Source organism: Lonchura striata, chromosome 9, assembly GCF_046129695.1.
Source record: "Lonchura striata isolate bLonStr1 chromosome 9, bLonStr1.mat, whole genome shotgun sequence".
Classification (NCBI taxonomy): domain Eukaryota; kingdom Metazoa; phylum Chordata; class Aves; order Passeriformes; family Estrildidae; genus Lonchura; species Lonchura striata.
This window is the reverse complement of record NC_134611.1, coordinates 5,322,986-5,342,307: the sequence shown is the minus strand read 5'-3', so window position 1 is coordinate 5,342,307 and position 19,322 is coordinate 5,322,986. Positions and strand designations below refer to the sequence as shown.

The window sequence follows — 19,322 nt, the reverse complement described above, 5'->3', positions numbered from 1 at the left end:
GTTTCTAAGAAGGGTTGGTTGGACCAGGCTCTCTTCCTGCTGTGGGCCAGGACAGCGACTCTTCTTGCCCGGCCCGTGTGATTCCGTGAAGTGACGGGATGGGAAATGCTGGGATGGGAAATGATGGGACCGTGGTGTCTGTGACGTCCCTCCTGCCCCGGCAAAGGCAGCCCAGCTCAGCAGCAGCTTCAGAAATGACTGCCCGCTGACCACGGAGGAGCTGCAGGGCACGCACCCAGCAGGCATCCTTTCACCAGGCTGCTTGCTTGAGAAAACGAGTGAAAAAGAAAAGATTGGGATGAGTCAAAAGGCAAAACCACCGAGATCTGCGTAGGGATGCAGGTGTGACATCTCGCTGAGAGCTAAGGCCAGAGGGAGCTGTGGGCAGGCTGGCCAGAGTCAGGAAAAATCAAATTCTGAAAGAAAATGTGAATGATGCTCTTTAGAATCCTCTTCTGCCCCGGAACAGCGGCAGAACTCCGAGTTTTCCCCTTAAAATGACCCTTAGCAAGAGCTCTTTGCTCTCACTTCATTGTGTCTTTGTCATTGAAATGACTGGAGGTGTCTTTAGTGGCCATTTTCCGATTACCGAGTTTAAATCGTGAATCCCCTCAATGGTTTCGGTGCAAAGGCTTAGGCAAGTGACAGTGCTGGTGTTTTACACGAGTAAACCATGGAGGGATCCCTGCTGCTCCCAGGATTCCTTCGGGAAACCTCCCCAGTGAAGCAGGGGGCAGAAACTGAGGGAAGGAGGGTCCTGATGCGCCCTGCTAAAAATTCCAGAGAACATCACGAATGTGTAAAATAGTCACTCTTTATTTAGCTCATCTTCTGAAACCCAGAAATAAATATAAATACTTACAGCCAAACCCTCTAAGCCCTCAAGTTTCCTAATTTGCCTCGATATCCCTAATATGTAATAGCTTTGCTTGCTTCGGGATTTTTCCCCCCCCCTTTTATTACATAAAACTCAGATTACAGAGTGAAGGAATATCCTGAACATCATCTCTGGGGAATGTGAGTCCTTCATTATCAAGAGCAGATTTCTGTTCTGTGTCCTGCATTCCCTGGTGGAAGATTGGAAGTGAAGTGACAGTGGCAGCGGGTTCTGCAGACCTGGCCAAGGCTGGAAATCCCCCAAAAGGCTAAAATTAGGGTCTGGTGTCAGAGTCCCCGTGAACCTGTTCCTTCTCCTCCTCCAGGAATGCACACATGCCGTGGCTGTGCTTCCTGGGCAGGAGAGCGCAGGGCAAGAGCGGGATTTGATTTAAACATGTGCGGTTTAGTTAGGCTGAGACGGGGTTTTACCTAGTCCTAAACTTATTTTACCTGTGCTGGTTTTGTCAATCCCAGCACCTTATGCAACAAGTGGTTTGAGCCCTTCTGGGTCAGCTGATTTACAGGAAAAAATAGCTGAGAGGGAATGGGAGAAATTCCCTCCGTGTGAGTGGGAATTTCTCATGGGAGAAAGGAAAATACACTGAGCTTTGTGTGATTTTGGCTGTTTTCACCTGCTTTTGTGATTATGCAGGAATGAGAGAACTTCAATGTTTGGAGCTCTGTGAGCAGAGAAAAAAACCCATTAACTTCCAACACCACAAAGATTTAGACTCACTAAACCTTTCAAAACGTGTCAGTGCCAGGTTTAATACTGAATTACCTTTGGCAGGGTTTATTTTCTGTTTATTCTCAATTATTTAATGGAAGGTCGCTCTCCAGTGCTGCTTTATTGATGGGGTGGATGACAGAGAGGATTTGTCCTTGGGGAGAGACACCAGCACGGGGTGCAGCTCCTTTCCCTGGGGACACAGGGACACGGGGACACGGGGACACGAGGGACACGGGGACACGGGGACACGAGGGACACAGGGACACGAGGGACACGGGGACACGGGGACACGGCTGGAGCTCCAGCTCAGCTCCTGAGGGTGCCTGAGCAATCCTGCCCTGTGATGTCACTGGGACCCGGTGGAAACGCTGAATCCATGAGCTCTGACAGATTTGTGGGGTGAGCACACGGGGTTGTGAGGAGAGGTTACATTCACAGGGAGATTTTAGGATTCCACTCGTGGAATCCTGAACTTTGACACCGGAGCTGCCCGGGAGTGTCCTGCTGGCAGGAGAGGGGCAGGAGAGCTCGGTGGGAGCAGGGGCAGCGGGTTTGGGGGGCACAGCCTGCTGGGGAGCAGTGGGGCTGCTGGGGACAAAGCCAGCAAAGCTGGGGAGCAGGAGTGGGAGTGGGAACGGGAGTGGGAATGGGAACGGGAGTGGGAGTGGGAGCAGGAGTGGGAGTGGGAACAGGAGTGGGAGTGGGAACAGGAGTGGGAGTGGGAGCAGGAGTGGGGAATGGGAACAGGAGTGGGAGTGGGAACAGGAGTGGGAGTGGGAGCAGGAGTGGGAATGGGAACAGGAGTGGGAGTGGGAGCAGGAGTGGGGATGGGAACAGGAGTGGGGAATGGGAGCAGGAGTGGGAGTGGGAACAGGAGTGGGGAATGGGAGCAGGAGTGGGAGTGGGAACAGGAGTGGGAGTGGGAGCAGGAGTGGGAGTGGGAGCAGGAGTGGGAATGGGAACAGGAGTGGGAATGGGAACGGGAGTGGGAGTGGGAGCAGGAGTGGGAGTGGGACCAGGAGTGGGAATGGGACCAGGAGTGGGGATGGGAGCAGGAGTGGGGATGGGATCATGAGTGGGGATGGGAACAGGAGTGGGGATGGGAACAGGAGTGGGAATGGGATCATGAGTGGGAATGGGATCATGAGTGGGGATGGGAGCAGGAGTGGGAATGGGAGCAGGAGTGGGGAATGGGAACAGGAGTGGGAGTGGGAGCAGGAGTAGGAGTGGGAACAGGAGTGGGAATGGGATCATGAGTGGGAATGGGAGCAGGAGTGGGGAATGGGAACAGGAGTGGGAGTGGGAGCAGGAGTAGGAGTGGGAACAGGAGTGGGAATGGGAGCAGGAGTGGGAATGGGAGCAGGAGTGGGAATAGGAACAGGCAGGGCTGGGGAGCCGAGCTGGGGGGACTGGGCCTTGGTGGGGTTAAGGAGCAGGGCTGGAGGGGTTGGGCAGCAGAGCTGGTGGATGTGGGGAGCAGAACTGCTGGGGAGCGGGAATGAACTCTTGGAGAACAGGACTGATGGGGTTCAGGGCTGTCGGGGTTCAGGGCCATTGGGGTTCAGGACTGTCGGGGTTCAGGGCTGCCGGGGCTCAGGGCTGTCATTGTTCAGGACTGTCGGGGTTCAGGACTGTCAGGGCTCAGGGCTGATGGGGTTCAGAGCTGTCGGGGCTCAGGGCTGTCATTGTTCAGAGCTGTCAGGGCTCAGGGCTGTCGGGGCTCAGGGCTGTCAGGGCTCAGGGCTGTCATTGTTCAGGGCTGATGGGGTTCAGGGCAGTCAGGGCTCAGGGCTGTCAGGGTTCAGGGCTGATGGGGTTCAGGACTGTCGGGGTTCAGAGCTGTCAGGGCTCAGGGCTGTCGGGGTTCAGGGCTGATGGGGTTCAGGACTGTCGGGGTTCAGAGCTGTCGGGGCTCAGGGCTGTCGGGGTTCAGGACTGTCATTGTTCAGGGCTGTCAGGGCTCAGGGCTGTCAGGGCTCAGGGCTGTCGAGGCTCAGGGCTGTCATTGTTCAGAGCTGTCGGGGCTCAGGGCTGTCGGGGTTCAGGGCTGTCGGGGCTCAGGGCTGTCAGGGCTCAGGGCTGTTATTGTTCAGGGCTGTCAGGGTTCAGAGCTGTCAGGGCTCAGGGCTGTCGGGGCTCAGGGCTGTCAGGGCTCAGGGCTGTTATTGTTCAGGGCTGTCAGGGTTCAGAGCTGTCAGGGCTCAGGGCTGTCGGGGTTCAGGACTGTCAGGGCTCAGGACTGTCGGGGTTCAGGACTGTCAGGGCTCAGGACTGTCGGGGTTCAGGGCTGTCGGGGCTCAGGGCTGTCATTGTTCAGGGCTGATGGGGTTCAGGGCTGTCGGGGTTCAGAGCTGTCGGGGTTCAGGACTGTCGGGGTTCAGGACTGTCGGGGCTCAGGGCTGTCATTGTTCAGAGCTGTCGGGGTTCAGAGCTGTCAGGGCTCAGGGCTGCCGGGGCTCAGGGCTCTCGGGGAGCAGGAGCAGCATCCCGCGAGCGGCGCCGGAGCCCGATGCCCGCACAGGCGGGGCGGGGGCCGCGATGACGCTCCCCGAGCCGCGGCCCTGCCCCGCCCGGGGGGCGCTCGGTTCCCCGAGCGGCGGGGCCGGGCCGGGCCGGGCCGGGGCGGGCCGGGGCGGGCCGGGGCGGGCGGGGACTCGGCGGCGGCGGCCGGGGCAGCGCAGCGGCGGCCGCGTGATGAGGGAGCGGAGCGGCTCCTCCGGCGGCCCCGCCATGGACCGGCGGCCGCAGCGCCAGCCCGACTACGTGTCCGTGTGCCTCTTCGCAGAGGAGCCCTACCAGAAGCTGGCCATGGAGACGCTGGAGGAGCTCGACTGGTGCCTGGATCAGCTGGAGACCATCCAAACCTACCGCTCCGTCAGCGAGATGGCATCCAACAAGGTGAGCCACGTGCGGCGCCGGGATGCGGAGCGGGGATGCGGGACGGGGATGCGGGACACGGATGCGGGACGGGGATGCGGGACGGGGATGCGGGACGGGATGCGGAGAGGCGCGGGACGCTGAGCCCGGTCCCGGCCCGTCCTCACGTCTGTCCGGGACAGCAGCTCCGAGCTCGGTGCGGGGACGGGGCTGCGCCTTTCCCCGCCGAGACGCGTCCGGGGAGAACTCGCGGCGGGTGGCGTGGGGAGCGATCCGGGATGGAGCCGGGGAGCGACGCGGGATGGATCGTGGGGAGAGATCCGGGATATCGCGGAGAGCCCCATCGCTGCCGCAGGCTCATTTCCGAAAAGTAAAGAGGTTTCAATTAGCGCCGGTCCCTTGGAGCCGATATGAGCGGGAACGCTCTGCAAACGCCCGCATTTAGCAAATCACCACGCCAGAAGTCAATTAACTTCATTGCTTAATAATAATAACGGCGAACTGTAAACATTGTGGGGCCGGTATTTTACGGCTGTTTTGGCTTTCGGTGACGTTTTAATTTGATTTTTAATGCGTTGGGCTGGCGCTGCTTGGCGGCACATGGTGAGGGTGGGCAGGCAGGGATGGGGACGGGGAATCAGCTCCGGGGGCTGCTGCTCTGCGGAGCTTCCCTGGGAGCCAGAAGGGAACTTGGGAGTTTCTCCGCACAGAATAAAGTGCTGAAGTAAAGCAAGAAAAGCCCGTGCTGTTTAAAGTCAGGGAAGCAGGGGGAGAGCAGAGTGCCTGGAGTACCCTGACAGGCAGCAGAGAGAGAAACGCGAGTTCTGAGCAACTTTTGGGAGCTGCTGCTCCAGCCCGCCTGAGCCCAGCTCGGCTCCAGCATCTCCCCCCGGCCCTGCGGCTGCAGGGAGCCGGGCACGGAGCCGGGCACGGAGCCGGGCACGGAGCCGGGCACAGCCCCGGGCACAGCCCCGGGCCGGCCTGGCAGCTCCCAGCCCGCTCCTGCCCCTTCCAGCCCCGCCGTGCCCACTGGAGATGTCACAGTCACAAATTGCCAACCCAGTGCCCGTCGCATCCACGCCCTTGCCCAGTTGTGATGGTTTGAAACCCAGCTCTGCACCACCCCGATGTTGTTTGGGTTTGGGTTTTTTTCCTGATTGGAAATGACTGCAGTCAGAAATGCTGAATCAGAAACTGAATTTATGGGAAAAAGTTGAGCAAAGAAATCTCGTGTTGTTTTCAGCTTCCTCTTCTGCTAGTGATCACCACGATGTGCAGGGGCAAAGGAAGCAGTAAAAGTTTTATAGACCGAGCTTTTAAGAAAGAAATATTATTTTATTCGTTTGAGTTTGTGTTGAGGGAACCCTGGATGAAAGTTGAGGAGGGTTCAGGCTGCACCTCCAGTGTGAACACGGCGCCCTTCAATTTGAGGTTACTTTTTTTTTTTTTTTTTTTTTTCCTGAGTGACAAATCTGGCCTCGTGAAGGTGAAACTAAATTGCTTTTGTAGCACTTTAAAGTTGCGATTACTCGGGTGCAGATGGCTTGCAGCTGGCTCGAGAAAGACTTCCTGAAACTTTGTTCTTTCATAACCCGTTTCTGAAATGTCTGCGCTTTTTTGGTCAACTTCCAGTTTCACACTTTTCAGCTGTGAAAAAGAAGCATAAAATGGCCTCACACCTCGCTCGCCTTTGCTGTGGAGCCGTAATTATTGTCACAAATCACGGTTCGCGTTGGAAAGTTTGCTTTCAATGCTTGATGATTTGGGGCATTCGTGGTTTTTTGGGGCTTTGGTGGCAGACAGCGTGAGGAGTCCGGCAGTGCTGGGTCGCTCCCACATCTTCGGGAGGAGCTGCGGCCGCCCCGCTCCGGGGCATCTCCATTTGTCACCGCTGAACAGCAGAGCCGGCAGATGTTTTGAAAACAGGATGCTTGGGCTGCGCGTTATTAAAGAAAAAAAAAAAAACCAAAAACGGAAAGAGAAACAGTCTAGATAGGAAGAAAGCAAATCGGCTCGGCATGCTCCCAAGCGCAGCAGCAGAATAAACACTGACCTATCTTCCTGACCTCCGCTCTCGCCGGTTCCTGGCCCCGCGCCACCCCAGCCAAACTACGTCATTTGAGCCCGATAGTAGGCATGGCACAGCTGTTGCAAGTGTGACTCGAATTTCCTGTCTCCTTCCTGACAGACGTAGTTTAGAAAACCCAGAGTTGCAACAACAGCGCCGAGAGAGGCAGGGAGGGAGGCTCTCGGCATCCGTGCGCGCTGCGGCAAAAAAAAAAAAAAGACAAAAAACCAAAAAAGGAGGGGAAGAGCCATGCGGGACGGAGCCGAGCTTTGAGCTGATGGGGTTCGGAAGGCAGCGCTCCAAACATGTGCGTATTCCTCGCGAAGGAGGGAGGTAACGCCAGGAGGAGCGCGGGATGGACGAGCGGCTCGGGCGCGGGGCTGCGCCGGCGCCGGAGCGCGGCGAGCCCGCGGTGCCACCCGCAGGGACCCGCGGAAAGCCGGCACACAGCTTTTGCTCTGCTCCCTCTGGCGCTGGCACCCAGTCCTCATGCGTTTCCAGCAGCCCGGGCTCTCTGCAGAACTAACCCTGCACAGCGCTCTTACCTTTCTAACTTAGCGGGGATAAAAATGGTTTGCAAAAATACCTGTTTGCAGCTGCCATGAAGGGAGTTTATTTTCCTGACGCTGAACTTCCTAACTTCTTTCGGTGGGAGTTGATAGGGCCCTGCAGCTTTGCGCTGAAACAAAATAACCTGGAAGGGGTTTTGTGCTGCTCGAGAAACCCAGCCGCCCTTATTGACATTATTCCTACATGTATACTAATTTTCTCCTGCGTTTATCACCATGTCCAGCTTCCAGCTCAGGCAGCTGCTGTGTCAGAAGGGTTTGTGAGTCAGTGATGACAAAAAAGGGGCTGTTTTCTGTTCTGGCATCAGGCAGCTGTCCTTAGCCTCACTTTGCTGCAGATGGGAGCTGCTCTAGTCCCTAATTTGGGATCTGGGACAGGACGTGCTCAGCGCATCCCCTGGATCATCAGAAGGAGCAGGTCTTTTTCCCAGCTGAAATGCTGGCCTTGCCAGCTCCGGGTTTTTACGGGGCCATCACCATGAAGTGGAGGGATGGATTGTTCCTGCAGAGCCGCCTGTCCGTGCGGGATGCAGCCCAAACGGAGATACCTGAGCTGCGCCTCTGCTCTCCTTAAATTAGACCTTGTTCCGAGCTTTCTGCAGCCCATCGAGTCCCGAGAACAGAGTTTCTGCTCTCTGGGGATATTCGAAGTTTAAATAGACAGAGTGTGAGTGGTGTCCTCTCATGACTTTGCAAACTCCCTTGCCTCTACCCAGACTGTTACTCGGAGTCTCCCTTGCAGATGCTTAAATGTCTCTTACTGCAACTCTTCAAGATGTTTCTGCTGTTCCCAAGCGCTGGATAACTCAAGCCTTGTCCAGCTAGCGGCCGGGACAGCGGCGCAGCAGCTGCGTGCTCCTCTCCCGCTTGTGAGCCGCGAGATCGACACAGCCGAGCTCGTTTTTGCCGGGATTTCAAAGGGCGTTTCGGTCAGAAAAGCGCAGCGAGGCCGCACCTCGCTTTCGGGAGAGGCTGGCTCCATCAACGCCTGGCCACCAGCGTGAACTGGAGGCCGCGGCCAAGTGGCAGCGGTGGATGTGGCCCGGCGTGTCCCTTCCTCCTCCGGGATGTCCCCTCGGGTCCCCCCGGTTCTGCGCCGGGGCTTCTTTGCTGGATCGCCGCACGGAGAGCTTTGTCTGCTGCGGCGGCCGGCGGGACACAGGCACGTCCCGCCTGCTGCTTTTCCAAGGCGGGATGAATCGCTGAGCCCCGCGCGGTGCTCCCGGGGCTCCCGGTGCTCCCGGGGCTCCCGGGGCTCCCGGTGTTCCCGGTGTTCCCGGGGCTCCCGGGGCTCCCGGTGTTCCCGGTGTTCCCGGGGCTCCCGGTGCTCTCTGTGTTCCCGGTGTTCCCGGTGTTCCCGGGGCTCCCGGTGCTCCCGGGGTTCCCGGGGCTCCCGGTGTTCCCGGGGCTCCCGGTGTTCCCGGGGCTCCCGGGGCTCCCGGTGCTCTCTGTGCTCCCGGTGTTGCTCCGGGTGTTCCCGGTGCTCCCGGTGTTCCCGGTGTTGCTCCGGGTGTTCCCGGTGCTCCCGGTACTCTCCCGGTGTTCCCGGTGTTGCTCCCGGTGTTGCTCCCGGTGTTGCTCCCGGTGATGCTCCCCGTGTTCCCGGTGTTGCTACTGGTGTTGCTCCCGGTGTTCCCGGTGTTGTTCCCGGTGTTGCTCCCGGTGTTCCCGGTGTTGCTCCCGGTGATGCTCCCAGTGCTCCCGGTGCTCCCGGTGATGCTCCTGGGGCTCCCGGTGTTCCCGGTGCTCTCTGTGCTCCCGGTGTTGCTTCCGGTGCTCCCGGTGTTGCTCCCGGTGCTCCCGGTGTTTCCGGTGTTGCTCCCGGTGTTGCTCCCGGTGCTCCCGGTGTTGTTCCCGGTGATGCTCCCGGTGCTCCCGGTGATGCTCCCGGTGCTCCCGGTGCTCCCGGTGTTGCTCCCGGTGCTCCCGGTGCTCCCGGTGTTTCCGGTGTTGCTCCCGGTGATGCCCCCGGTGCTCCCGGTGTTGCTCCCGGTGATGCTCCCGGTGCTCCCGGTGATGCTCCAGGTGCTCCCGGTGTTCCCGGTGTTGTTCCCGGTGCTCCCGGTGCTCCCGGTGTTCCCGGTGTTGCTCCCGGTGATGCTCCCGGTGCTCCCGGTGCTCCCGGTGCTGGCGGGGCCGCTCCCGCAGCGCCCCGCGCTCCCCGCACTTGCACGCGTCTCTTTAACCCTTCCCCGGCCGTGCTGCCCCGCAGCGCCCCGGGAGGCCGGAGCCGTTCCCGGCTGGTCCCCGCAGCCCCGGCGCTGCCCGGCGCCTTTGGGGATGTCCCTGCGCCGGAGGACGGCGCGTTCCTGCTCCTCCGGCCGGGTCCGCAGCACGGGCGAGCAGGAGCTGCTGGGTCAGGAGGGAACAGCTCTGAGCCAGCCTGGAATCCCCTCGGGATTTGGGGAGCTCGGTGCCAGTCGGCTCCTGTGTGTGAGGCTCATCACCATCACAATTCGACTTTAGGGTGGCTGGCTGTGTGTCCTCCTCCCGTGCTTATTGCCCTCTAAAGGAAATCGTTCTGAGGGTGTTGAATATGCCCTAAAAGCAGGGTGGAATATTGGGGCCATACATAATTAATAATGTGACATTTCGTCCTTGTGAGCCCCCTGGGCTGTCTGTCCAGGTATCTTGGTTAAACTGCTTCAGGTATTTTTAAAAAATTGAAATGTTGGAAAGCTGCAGCATTGGCTGTGGGATGTGTGGGGACAGGATGAGGAGACAGTGTCACCATCTGGGATGCCCTCCTGAAGCAAAGGGATTTTCAGTGCTGGATGCTTTCCCATCTGCTGGGATGTTGTGGAAAATGTTTGGGGAAAGCCCATGCAAGGGGGATCCCTTGGCCACTGCAGATGAAGGCTTTGGCAGTGGAATTGAGGTTCAAATCCTTCTCCCCGGGAGCGTTTTGGGGAGCTGTCACCCATCCTCCGAGCCACAAGGGTGCCCAGGACCTGCTGGCGTGTCCTTTACCCAAATCTGCTTTTCCTGGGACGTGAGGGGGTTTTATAAGTTCAGCATTCTCAGACTTTTACGTTATAACACGTCAGGGTGGGGCTTAAATAAATAATAGCTCAAAGGCAGGTTCAAAATGAATCACGAGCTGAGGGCAGCCCGGAGAGTGACTAAATGCAGGAGCAGGCTCCTCTCTGGAGTGAAGGATGCTGCTGACGTCCCAGAGGGGCAGCATCACTCGGGATGCAGGAGCTGAGAAGGATTTCAGGGTGATCCTAATCCTCACCCTGCTTTCCAGTGGTTTTGTGGACTGATCCAAACTCCTCATTTTCCCCCAGCTGTGTTCCACAGGGCTGATCCAAATATTTGCATGAAATGAACTGAAAGATGTTGAGTTATCAAAGGCAGGACAAGCTGTGGAGATGGTTTGGGATGGAGATTCACCCTCAGAGCTCTGAGATTCCCCTGATTAAAGCCTGGCTTAAAGCAAACAAACCAGAAGTGCCTCACCTTGCTGCAGCTTTAGCACAGCTGGGGCAGCAAAAGGATTCTGAGGAGCATTTGCCTATCTCTGTGTGAGAAGGAGTTTTCATTTATTTTATCTCCATTAATTAGTGCTTTCTGTATGGGTTTGATGCTTGCATTAGGCTCATTTTCATTTTGGCAGGACCTGCTGCCACAGTTTTGGGGGAATGCTGAGCTACACCAGCTTCTTCCCTGGATTTTCAGTGCCCTCTTCCCAGGACTCCCTCTTTATCCCGTGTTTTCTGAAGAAAACAAACTTATGTTGATCCAAAGTTGCCAGAATTTTTTTTTTTTTTTTTCAACACAGGCATCTTGGAAAAGTCTTCTCAGGGCACAAAGTTATTTGAATTTTCCAAAGCCTGTTCTCCTACTCAGGTAAAACCCCAGCTGGATTTGCCTAAATGATGACTACAGAGCTTGATTCAGATTTAAATTAAATTTAAATTGCTGCTTCATACGATTAGCAAAACCCCAGCTTTAATTGCACCGCTCTCTTGTTCAATGATAAACTCTCTGTTAGTTGTTACTTTGGGGCTGTTTTCTCCGATTGAGGATCCGATCCAGGTTATTCCACCCCAAATTCCCAGCATCGACTGACACAAGATTTGGGGCTGGGATGTGCAGCTCCTGCAGCACTCTGTGCTCTCGGGGCCACGGATTTGTCAGGGCTGTCTTCACTCAACAGAGGAGCTGCTGGAGGTTTGAGTTTTGTGCTGCTGGTTCTCAGCAGCTCCCCTTCCTCCCCGGCCTCCTTCTGCTCTCAACACATCCAACGTTCTTCCAGCTGCTAAAAGTCTAAAAATGTCATTGCAGAGGGAGTGTTTTGGCCTGGTTCTGTTTGTTTACTCACCTTTCCCTAGAGGGAAGAATGGAAGCAGTGCTGGGGTGGGGAATTGGTGTGGGCACTGAGCACGCAGCTCTGGGAAAGGTGGGACAGATCTGGGGAGTCATCCCTGGCCTGGGATGTGTTTTTTGTGTGCTTCTTCCTCCCAGCAGAGCCATTTGTGTTACAAAATGCACCTTTCAGTGGGGGAGAGAGAGGAAATCCATACAAAACCCAACCAGGTGAGCTGTACACTCCAGGTGTAGCTGCCAAAAGAACTGGTTAGGAGAGATCTGCCCTGGATATTGGGAAAGCATTTTGGATGGAGCAGAAACCAACGTGAACTTCTCCCAAAGGATCCCAGAGCTTCAGGCCGGGCCAAACCTCCCTGCTGGGGTTTTTCCACCCAAGGAGAGCAACAATCTGGTTTTTGTCTCATCACACAGTGAGAAATAACTGTGCAAGGCCAGGCTGGACAGGGCTCGGAGCAGCCTGGGATGGTGGAAGGGTTGAAGGGGTGGAATCCCAGAATCACGAGGTTGGAAGAGACCTCTGAGATCATCAAATCCCACCCATGCCCTGACACCACAACCAGACCATAGCACCAAGTGCCAAGTCCAGTCTTTTTTTAAACACATCCAGAGATGGTGATTCCACCTCCTCCCTAGGAAGACAATTCCAGTATTTTATTATTCTTTCAGTGAATATATTCAGTGAATGAGATGGTTTTCAAGGCCCCTTCCAACCCAAACCAGTGTGGGCTCCTCTGAAATGTTAAACTCTGCCAGTTCTGCTATTCCACATCGATCCAGACCAAGGGAAACCCAGCCCAAGGATTTGGGCAGTGGTGTTGGAGACTGGGATCCCCAGGCAGTGGTGTTGGAATATTGGGACTGGGATCCCCAAGCAGTGGTGTTGGATATTCCAGGACTGGGATCTGGGTCAGTGCTGTTGGACTCTCCAGGACTGGGATCCATGGATTGGGATCCAGGCAGTGGTGTTGGATATTCCAGGACTGGGATCCATGGATTGGGACCCAGGGCAGTGCTGTTGGATATTCCAGGACTGGGATCCATGGATTGGGACCCAGGCAGTGGTGTTGGACTCTCCAGGACTGGGATCCATGAACTGGGATCCATGGATTGGGACCCAGGGCAGTACTGTTGGACTCTCCAGGACTGGGATCCAGGGGCTCCGGGGCAGGCAGGAGCAGATCCGGCGCCGCCGGGCGCTCGGGGATTTCTCCAGGTGCCAGCCCCATCGCACGCCTTGCCCACGCATGACACACGGGTTTTCAGGGAGGCACAGCGCTGCTTTCCCCATGACCTGAGCCCTTCCCGGTGCCGAGGGGGATTTCCTCCCTGAGTAACTCCCGGAATTCTCGGGAATGAGCAATCCGGGCTCGCTGGGAGCAAACCCCGGCGCTCTCCCCGGGCAGGATCCTGCAGGGACTTTTTCCTTTCCGGCATTCGGAACAATTTACATATTTCGAGTCTCATTTGGCTGCAAACGAGCTGGAAATGCCCCAGTGCTGCGAGCGAGCGCTCCAGCTCCCAGTTCATCACTTTTTTAAAGCCCCGTGTTGCGTAAATCCCGTCCCACCCAAGGGAGGTTCTGCTGCTCTCAGAAATGCTAAACTTCACGGGGGGGAAAATCTGAATATTGTTCTGTCTACATCAGATAGATGTTCTCGCTTTCATGAGCAGCCACATGCTGATTTATGGCAACCTGCTATTTATTTATCAACATTTACATTGTGGATTTCTAAATTATTCTAATAACATCAGGCCAACAAGTTGGTCATGATGCTGCTCCTTTAAAGTCTTCCTTTGAACGTCTCTATAAATCAAGGCTGCTTTGATGTGAAATTGGAGATTTCATAAGCCTGCGTTTACTTTTGGGTTTCCAAAATCAGCTGAAGGGAAAACAAAACAAAACAAAAAAAAAAACAACCAAAAAACAAACAGTACTTTGTATCTCATTAAAAAGAGTTTCTAGCGCATTAAACGCGATATTGTTTTAGGAAATAAGAACTAGAAAGAGCTGCAAAAGAAATTTGATTTTTTTTAATGACTGATAGTTGACTGCAACCATTCCACTTTTCTCCAGGCACTGAAATATGGCTGAAAACTTTCTCCTTTAGTGCTGTGTGAAACAGGCTCGTATTTTTTGGTTTTTGTTTTTTTTTTTCCTTGTTTAAGCATTAAATGCACTTCCCATCATTCTCCATGGAGTACCTAGGAAGGAAAATCGATGGGAATTATGAAGTAACAAGGACAGCTGCAAATCTGTTTGCCACGGTCCTTTCTGTAAGTGACGTAACAGCAGGAAAACACGGATAAACGGGGTTACTGCCGCTCCAAAGGCAGGAATTTTAACTCTCCACTTCCACACTTTCCAAGGAATGCTCCACAATTCCAAGATCCGGGAGTTTGGCTCGGTGCAGTGCAGGAATGAGATGGCAGGAAAGAGAGGGTTGGGCTAATTACAAACATTCCTCCAGCGGGGTGGCGTTAATCCCGTTTTTTGGAACCCGGAGCGGAGCCCCGCGTCCATCCCCATCCCAGACAAAGGCGTTCCACACTCCCTGTCTGAGCCTTGCTCGGATGAGTAATTTCCCTCCTGTGTGTAAATCATTTCCGACGGGGCTGGGGCAGGTGAGGGGTGGCTCTGGTCCCACAAATCCCAGGAAAAGATCTGCTCCAGTGTGGCTGTAGGACACGTGAAAACACGACACGAGCCACCTGCTATTTGCAAGGTAAAGAAGAAAATTTATTCTCTGACCCCAACTTTTATACTTTCCCAAAGGTGACATTGGATTGGAGAGTGAAGGTGCCACCTCTCCAAAGACATTGGACAAACCAGCAGTACATCAACTTCCTCCACCCCCATAAAGGAAAGCAAAACAATATGTTGTTTGCAGAAATTGTGTGGGAAAGGTCTCCAACAGAATGTCAACTCAGAAGGCTTTAGGAATTCTTAAGAATCAGGGTGACACTCCAGCAGTCCCACAATTGCGCCTCGGCACCTGCACTAATTACCCGGGTAATTAAGCCAGGAGGATTCAGCCCGCCTGCCTCAGCGACAGTAACCCTGAGCCCAAAATTGGTTTTTGTCCTGGGGACGGCCAGGAGCGCCGGGCTGGGAGCGCTGTGGCACAAGGGTGGAAGGGGGTTTGGAGCCGCGGGAGATCCGCAGCGAGGTTCCCATCAAAGCCTGGATCCCTCCGCAGAGCCTCCCCAGCGTCCCAGCTGCTCCTCTATCTCCACATCACCCTCAGCCTCTGCAGAGGGCTCGCCTGGGCTTCAGCAGCTCTTTGCACAAGGGCTCCTGGCCTCGGGGAACCCGGCTGGGCTACATGACTTCAAAGGATTTCCATGCGGCAGATCCCTGCTCCTGTCTTTATTCTTCTCCCCGAGATGCCGGGAGCACCTCGCCAGACTCCAGAGGGAACAGGAATAACAGCAGGATCCCTCTGGGAAGGGCTGTGGGTGCTTCTTCACGGCCCTCCCCAGGAGAGGAACAGAGTTGTTCTTTCCATAAAGAGCCAGAAAAGTGGGAATTTCTGCACTAAATCATCAGGGAGGTTTTTTTTTCCCATCCCCATCGGGGTCGTATCATGGAATCTCAGACTGGTTTGGGTTGGAAGGATCTTAAAGCCCATCTCATCCCACTGTGCCAGGAGCTCCAGCCCCAGTGCCCAGCCTGGCCATGGGCACTGCCAGGGATCCAGGGGCAGCCACGGCTGCTCTGGGAATTCCATCCCAGGGAACAATTCCCAATTCCCAATGTCCCATCCATCCCTGCCCTCTGGAAGCCATTCCCTGTGTCCTGTCCCTCCCTGCCCTGTCCCCAGCCCCTCTCCAGCTCTCCTGGAGCCCCTCCAGGCCCTGCCAGGTCATGGTAGGGTCACCCTGGACCCCCCAGCTCCTAAATCTGTCAAATTAGGTCATAAATTAGACCACATTTTCTTCCTCTGCATAACAAGGGAGCACATTTGGTTAGGATGGGGTGACAGGGCAGCTGCCAAGCGGCTCCAGGAGCTGCTGTGCCCTTGGTGCCAACGTCACCACCCTGCCAGGACCCCTCTCCCGGGATTCCCACGCCTGGAACCAGAGCTCAGCAGAGGAATAAAGGTGGGGAGAAGCCCTGAGCAGCGAGGGTTCGGTGTGGGCAGCAGGAGGAGAGCTGGGACAGAACTTTCCCTCTGGTAATCAAGGAAATTCCCACCCACACGCACAGCTGGGAGGGAGCTGGGATTCCATGGAGCAGAGGATGCACGGAACAAGGTCACTGCTGGGAACCCAAGAATGATTCAATTCTGGGAGACTTCATCTGGTGCAGATGAGTTCTGTGGTTGCTTCAGAGCAGGGACAACGGGGAAGCTCCACGTCATGCCAGGGCTGTTCCTCACACAAAGCTCCAGATGCTTCCAGACCAGCTGGGAATGTCGGCTGTGCCTTTGGATATGGAAAATGGCACCTGGGCTTGATCTTATTGGTGTTATCTGCACTCCTCCCGTCAGTTAAAGGCATTAATTGCATGGTCAGAGTTTGGGGTGGAGGGACAGGAGCGCTGAGCATTTCCTGATTTTCTCCTTTTTAAGGGAAACCCCCCGGATTTGAGGTGAGCATCCCCTCCTCATCCCTACACTCCTGATTCCCATCTCTTGGCGACTTTATCAGCGCAAACGTCCTTTGGAAAAGGCACGGGAGCTGTCATTAATTACGGAAATTAATGAAAATAACAGCACCGCAGATGGGCATTACCGTAATTCCCCGCGTGGCTGCGGGCGTTACCGTAATTGCAGGCGGCGCTCTCCAAAGCCCCATTCCCTGCGTTTGGAATTTTCTCCTCACCCCCTGCAATCTGTTTGTTTTCCGTTTAAGGCCGGGATTGCTCCAGGAGGGTTGCACATGGCATAAGGCACTGATCCCTGCAGAGGCAGCAGCCTGCCTGCTCCCTGCAGGGCAATTCCCGGGAAGCAGCGCCGCTCCAGAGCGTCCCGGCATGAGGAAAAATCCCAAAAACCCGCCACGAGCAGTGGAGCATCCGGGGTGCCTCGGTGTTTTTGGAGAGGGGGCGTGTGGTAAAGTAAATCCTGCTTAGGTGCCAGCATCGTCGGGGTGACGAATCCCAAGAAACTGCAAATCCTGAGGGGATTCCCACAGCTCCAGGGAGCTCAGCTGGGTTTGATCCTCCCGGTCCTTCCAGCAGTGCTGTGGTTCTGCTGCCCGCAGGGAGTGTTGCAGGGGCTGCAGGGAGTGTTGCAGCACGTGCTGGGCTGCAGGGAATGTTGCAGGGGCTGCAGGGAGTGTTGCAGCACGTGCTGGGCTGCAGGGAATGTTGCAGGGGCTGCAGGGAATGTTGCAGCACGTGCTGGGCTGCAGGAAGTGCTGCAGGGGCTGCAGGGAATGTCGCAGCACATGCTCCTGTGCCCCTCCTGCTCCTCTCCGAGCCTCTTCTGGGCACTTCCAAAAGGCTTTTGTCCCTCGTGGTTGGCAGGAGGTGGAGTGGGGACCCTGTGGGACAAAATCCAGGGCCCAGTGCTGTGGGAGGCGTTCTGGGCAGCCAAAACGCTTCACATCCCAATCCTTCCTGTATCCCGTGGGATGCCAACCTCCTCATGCCAATCCTTCCTGTATCCCGTGGGATGCCAACCTCCTCATCCCAATCCTTCCTGTATCCCATGGGATGCCAACCTCCTCATCCCAATCCTTCCTGTATCCCATGGGATGCCAACCTCCTCATCCCAATCCTTCCTGTATCCCGTGGGATGCCAACCTCCTCATCCCAATCCTTCCTGTATCCCGTGGGATGCCAACCTCCTCATCCCTCTCCTTCCTGTATCCCGTGGGATGCCAGCCTCCACATCCTAATCCTTCCTGCATCCTATGGAATGCCAGCCTCCTCATCCCTCTGCTGTCCATACCCCGTGGGATGCCAACCTCCACATCCCTCTCCTTCCTGTATCCTCTGGGACAGGATTTAAGCTGTTTGACTTTCCTGCAGTGTGAGGTCTCACAGTGTGATGGTGTGAGTGGGACTGGGAAGGAATTCCAGGCTGGCAGGGTGGGCAGCCCTGGCACGGGTGCCCAGAGCAGCTGTGGCTGCCCCTGGATCCCTGGCAGTGCCCAAGGCCAGGCTGGACAGGGTTTGGAGCAATCTGGGACAGAGGGAGGTGTCTCTGCCATGGCAGGGGTGGCACTGGGTGGGTTTAAGGTTCTTTCCAACCCAAACCATTCCAGGATTCCCTGTTTCCCTGGCACTGGCAGGTTGCAGTGGGAGGGGACAGCAGGGACAGGGGTGGCATTGTCCCAGCAGGTCACTCCCCACCTTTGGGCTGCACAGGTGAAAGGGAGATGCCATCAGCTTCCCACCTCTGCCTGTTTTGAATTTCAGGAGAGGAGCAGGTGGGCCACAACTTCCTTTGCTGCACGTGGCCCAAGGTTGAGCTGGAATCCCACCTGGATGCTCTGGAGCCGTGCCTTGTCCAGCCTGGGCTCTCGGGGGGAGCAGGACCAGGATTTTGGGCAGTGCCCACGCCTCACGTGGGGCAGCCTCGTGCCACCATCCCAGGAGAGGCAGCTGGAGTCGGGAGAGGGTTTCACAGCAAAGCTGGCTCTTTTCTTTTGGGAATCCTGGCCCCTGGCGTGTGCTGTGTTCCCAGCACCATCACCAAGGACGTCCTGAGCAGGGCAGAGCTGCACCTCCCACTGACCCCAGCACGAGGGGATCTTCTTTGGGTTCCTCATAAAGGGATTGCTTGTCTGCTTGAAACAAAAGCTGCAGAACTGATTCAATATTGAAATCTGGATTGTGAATCACAGAGTGGTTGGGGCTGGGAAGGACCTTAAAGCTCATCTCGTTCCACCCCCTGCCTTGGGCAGGGACATGACAGATGCATTCTTTTAAGAATGAATGTATGAATTGATGAATTGCAGTTACAGATTTAAGGTGGTTATTTTTTGTGCCTCTCGTCTGAAGGGCATTTCAGTTTGTGAAGGGACATTTTGCTGCATTGCTGCATTTTGCCCTTTTGCCACAGAGGAGGAAAACCCCGATCGCACTGAAAATGTGAAAAACGCTTTTTAAAATCCAGCTGGGAATATTTTGAAAGTCTCTGTAGGGAACAGCACTCAAGCAAAGCAGGAATGGAGAGGAGACTGCTGCTTGCTTTCCCCCCCCCCTTATTTCAATATTCCCGGAGCTTCCTCCATTTTAATTCTCCCATAAAACATGGCTGTGTTGGCGGAGTCAGCATCACTTCCCCGCTCCGCTGAGCCGCGCTCCTGCGGATCGGGGACCCCCTTCAGGAGCTGATCCCAAATCCCCCCAAATTCCCCCAGATTCCCCCCCCCCGCCCTTCCCGGCACGCGGCTGGATCCGTGCGGGTCCGTTCCGGTCCCTCTGCGCCTCCCCGGCTCTCATCCCGCATCCAGCCGCGGCGGGCGGAGGATGCTCGGGCTGGGATCCGCGGCCGCCGCTTCCCGCGGGATCCCCGCCTCGCATGGACGCTGAGTTTTGGGCATCGGGAAGCGCTCCTCTCCCGTCGGAGCCGCGATTTGCGCCGCTTTTCCAGGAGCTTTCCAAAATGCCTGAAGCCAATTATTTGTTATCTGTGTCTTGGGGTTACATTAAGGTGGGTTGAAGTCCTTGAAGGATTATTAATTAACGATTTGTTGTTGCTTTTTTTTTTGTTTGGAGAAAGCCTCTGTGAGGAAACTATGCTTTAAAAATGCTGATTTTTGTGTGTTTTGGCTAATTGTGTGTGTAGTGTGCATGCAGAGTCCATGGATGTCTTTTTTTTTTTTTTTTTTTTTTTTTTTTGGGAATTCGGTGTTGCAGGTTAAAATGATGCAGCAGTGAAAATGTTGGATTATAAAATCAGCAGGATCA

The 19,322-nt window shown here is 55.7% G+C and overlaps 1 protein-coding gene across 4 annotated transcripts in view; it reads left to right on the top strand.

Moving 5' to 3' along the window:
* The window catches only part of PDE4B (phosphodiesterase 4B), a 190,375-nt gene that overhangs the window by 156,654 nt on the left and 14,399 nt on the right, over positions 1-19,322 (top strand). For 3 of the 4 annotated variants that reach the window (XM_021535579.3, XM_021535580.3, XM_021535581.2), the window contains one exon: positions 4,395-4,507. In XM_021535579.3, coding sequence (XP_021391254.2) covers positions 4,395-4,507 — 113 coding nt within the window. Of the gene's footprint in view, positions 1-4,394; positions 4,508-18,832; positions 19,066-19,322 lie in introns of those variants that run through there. The other variant, XM_021535582.2, reaches the window with a different exon arrangement.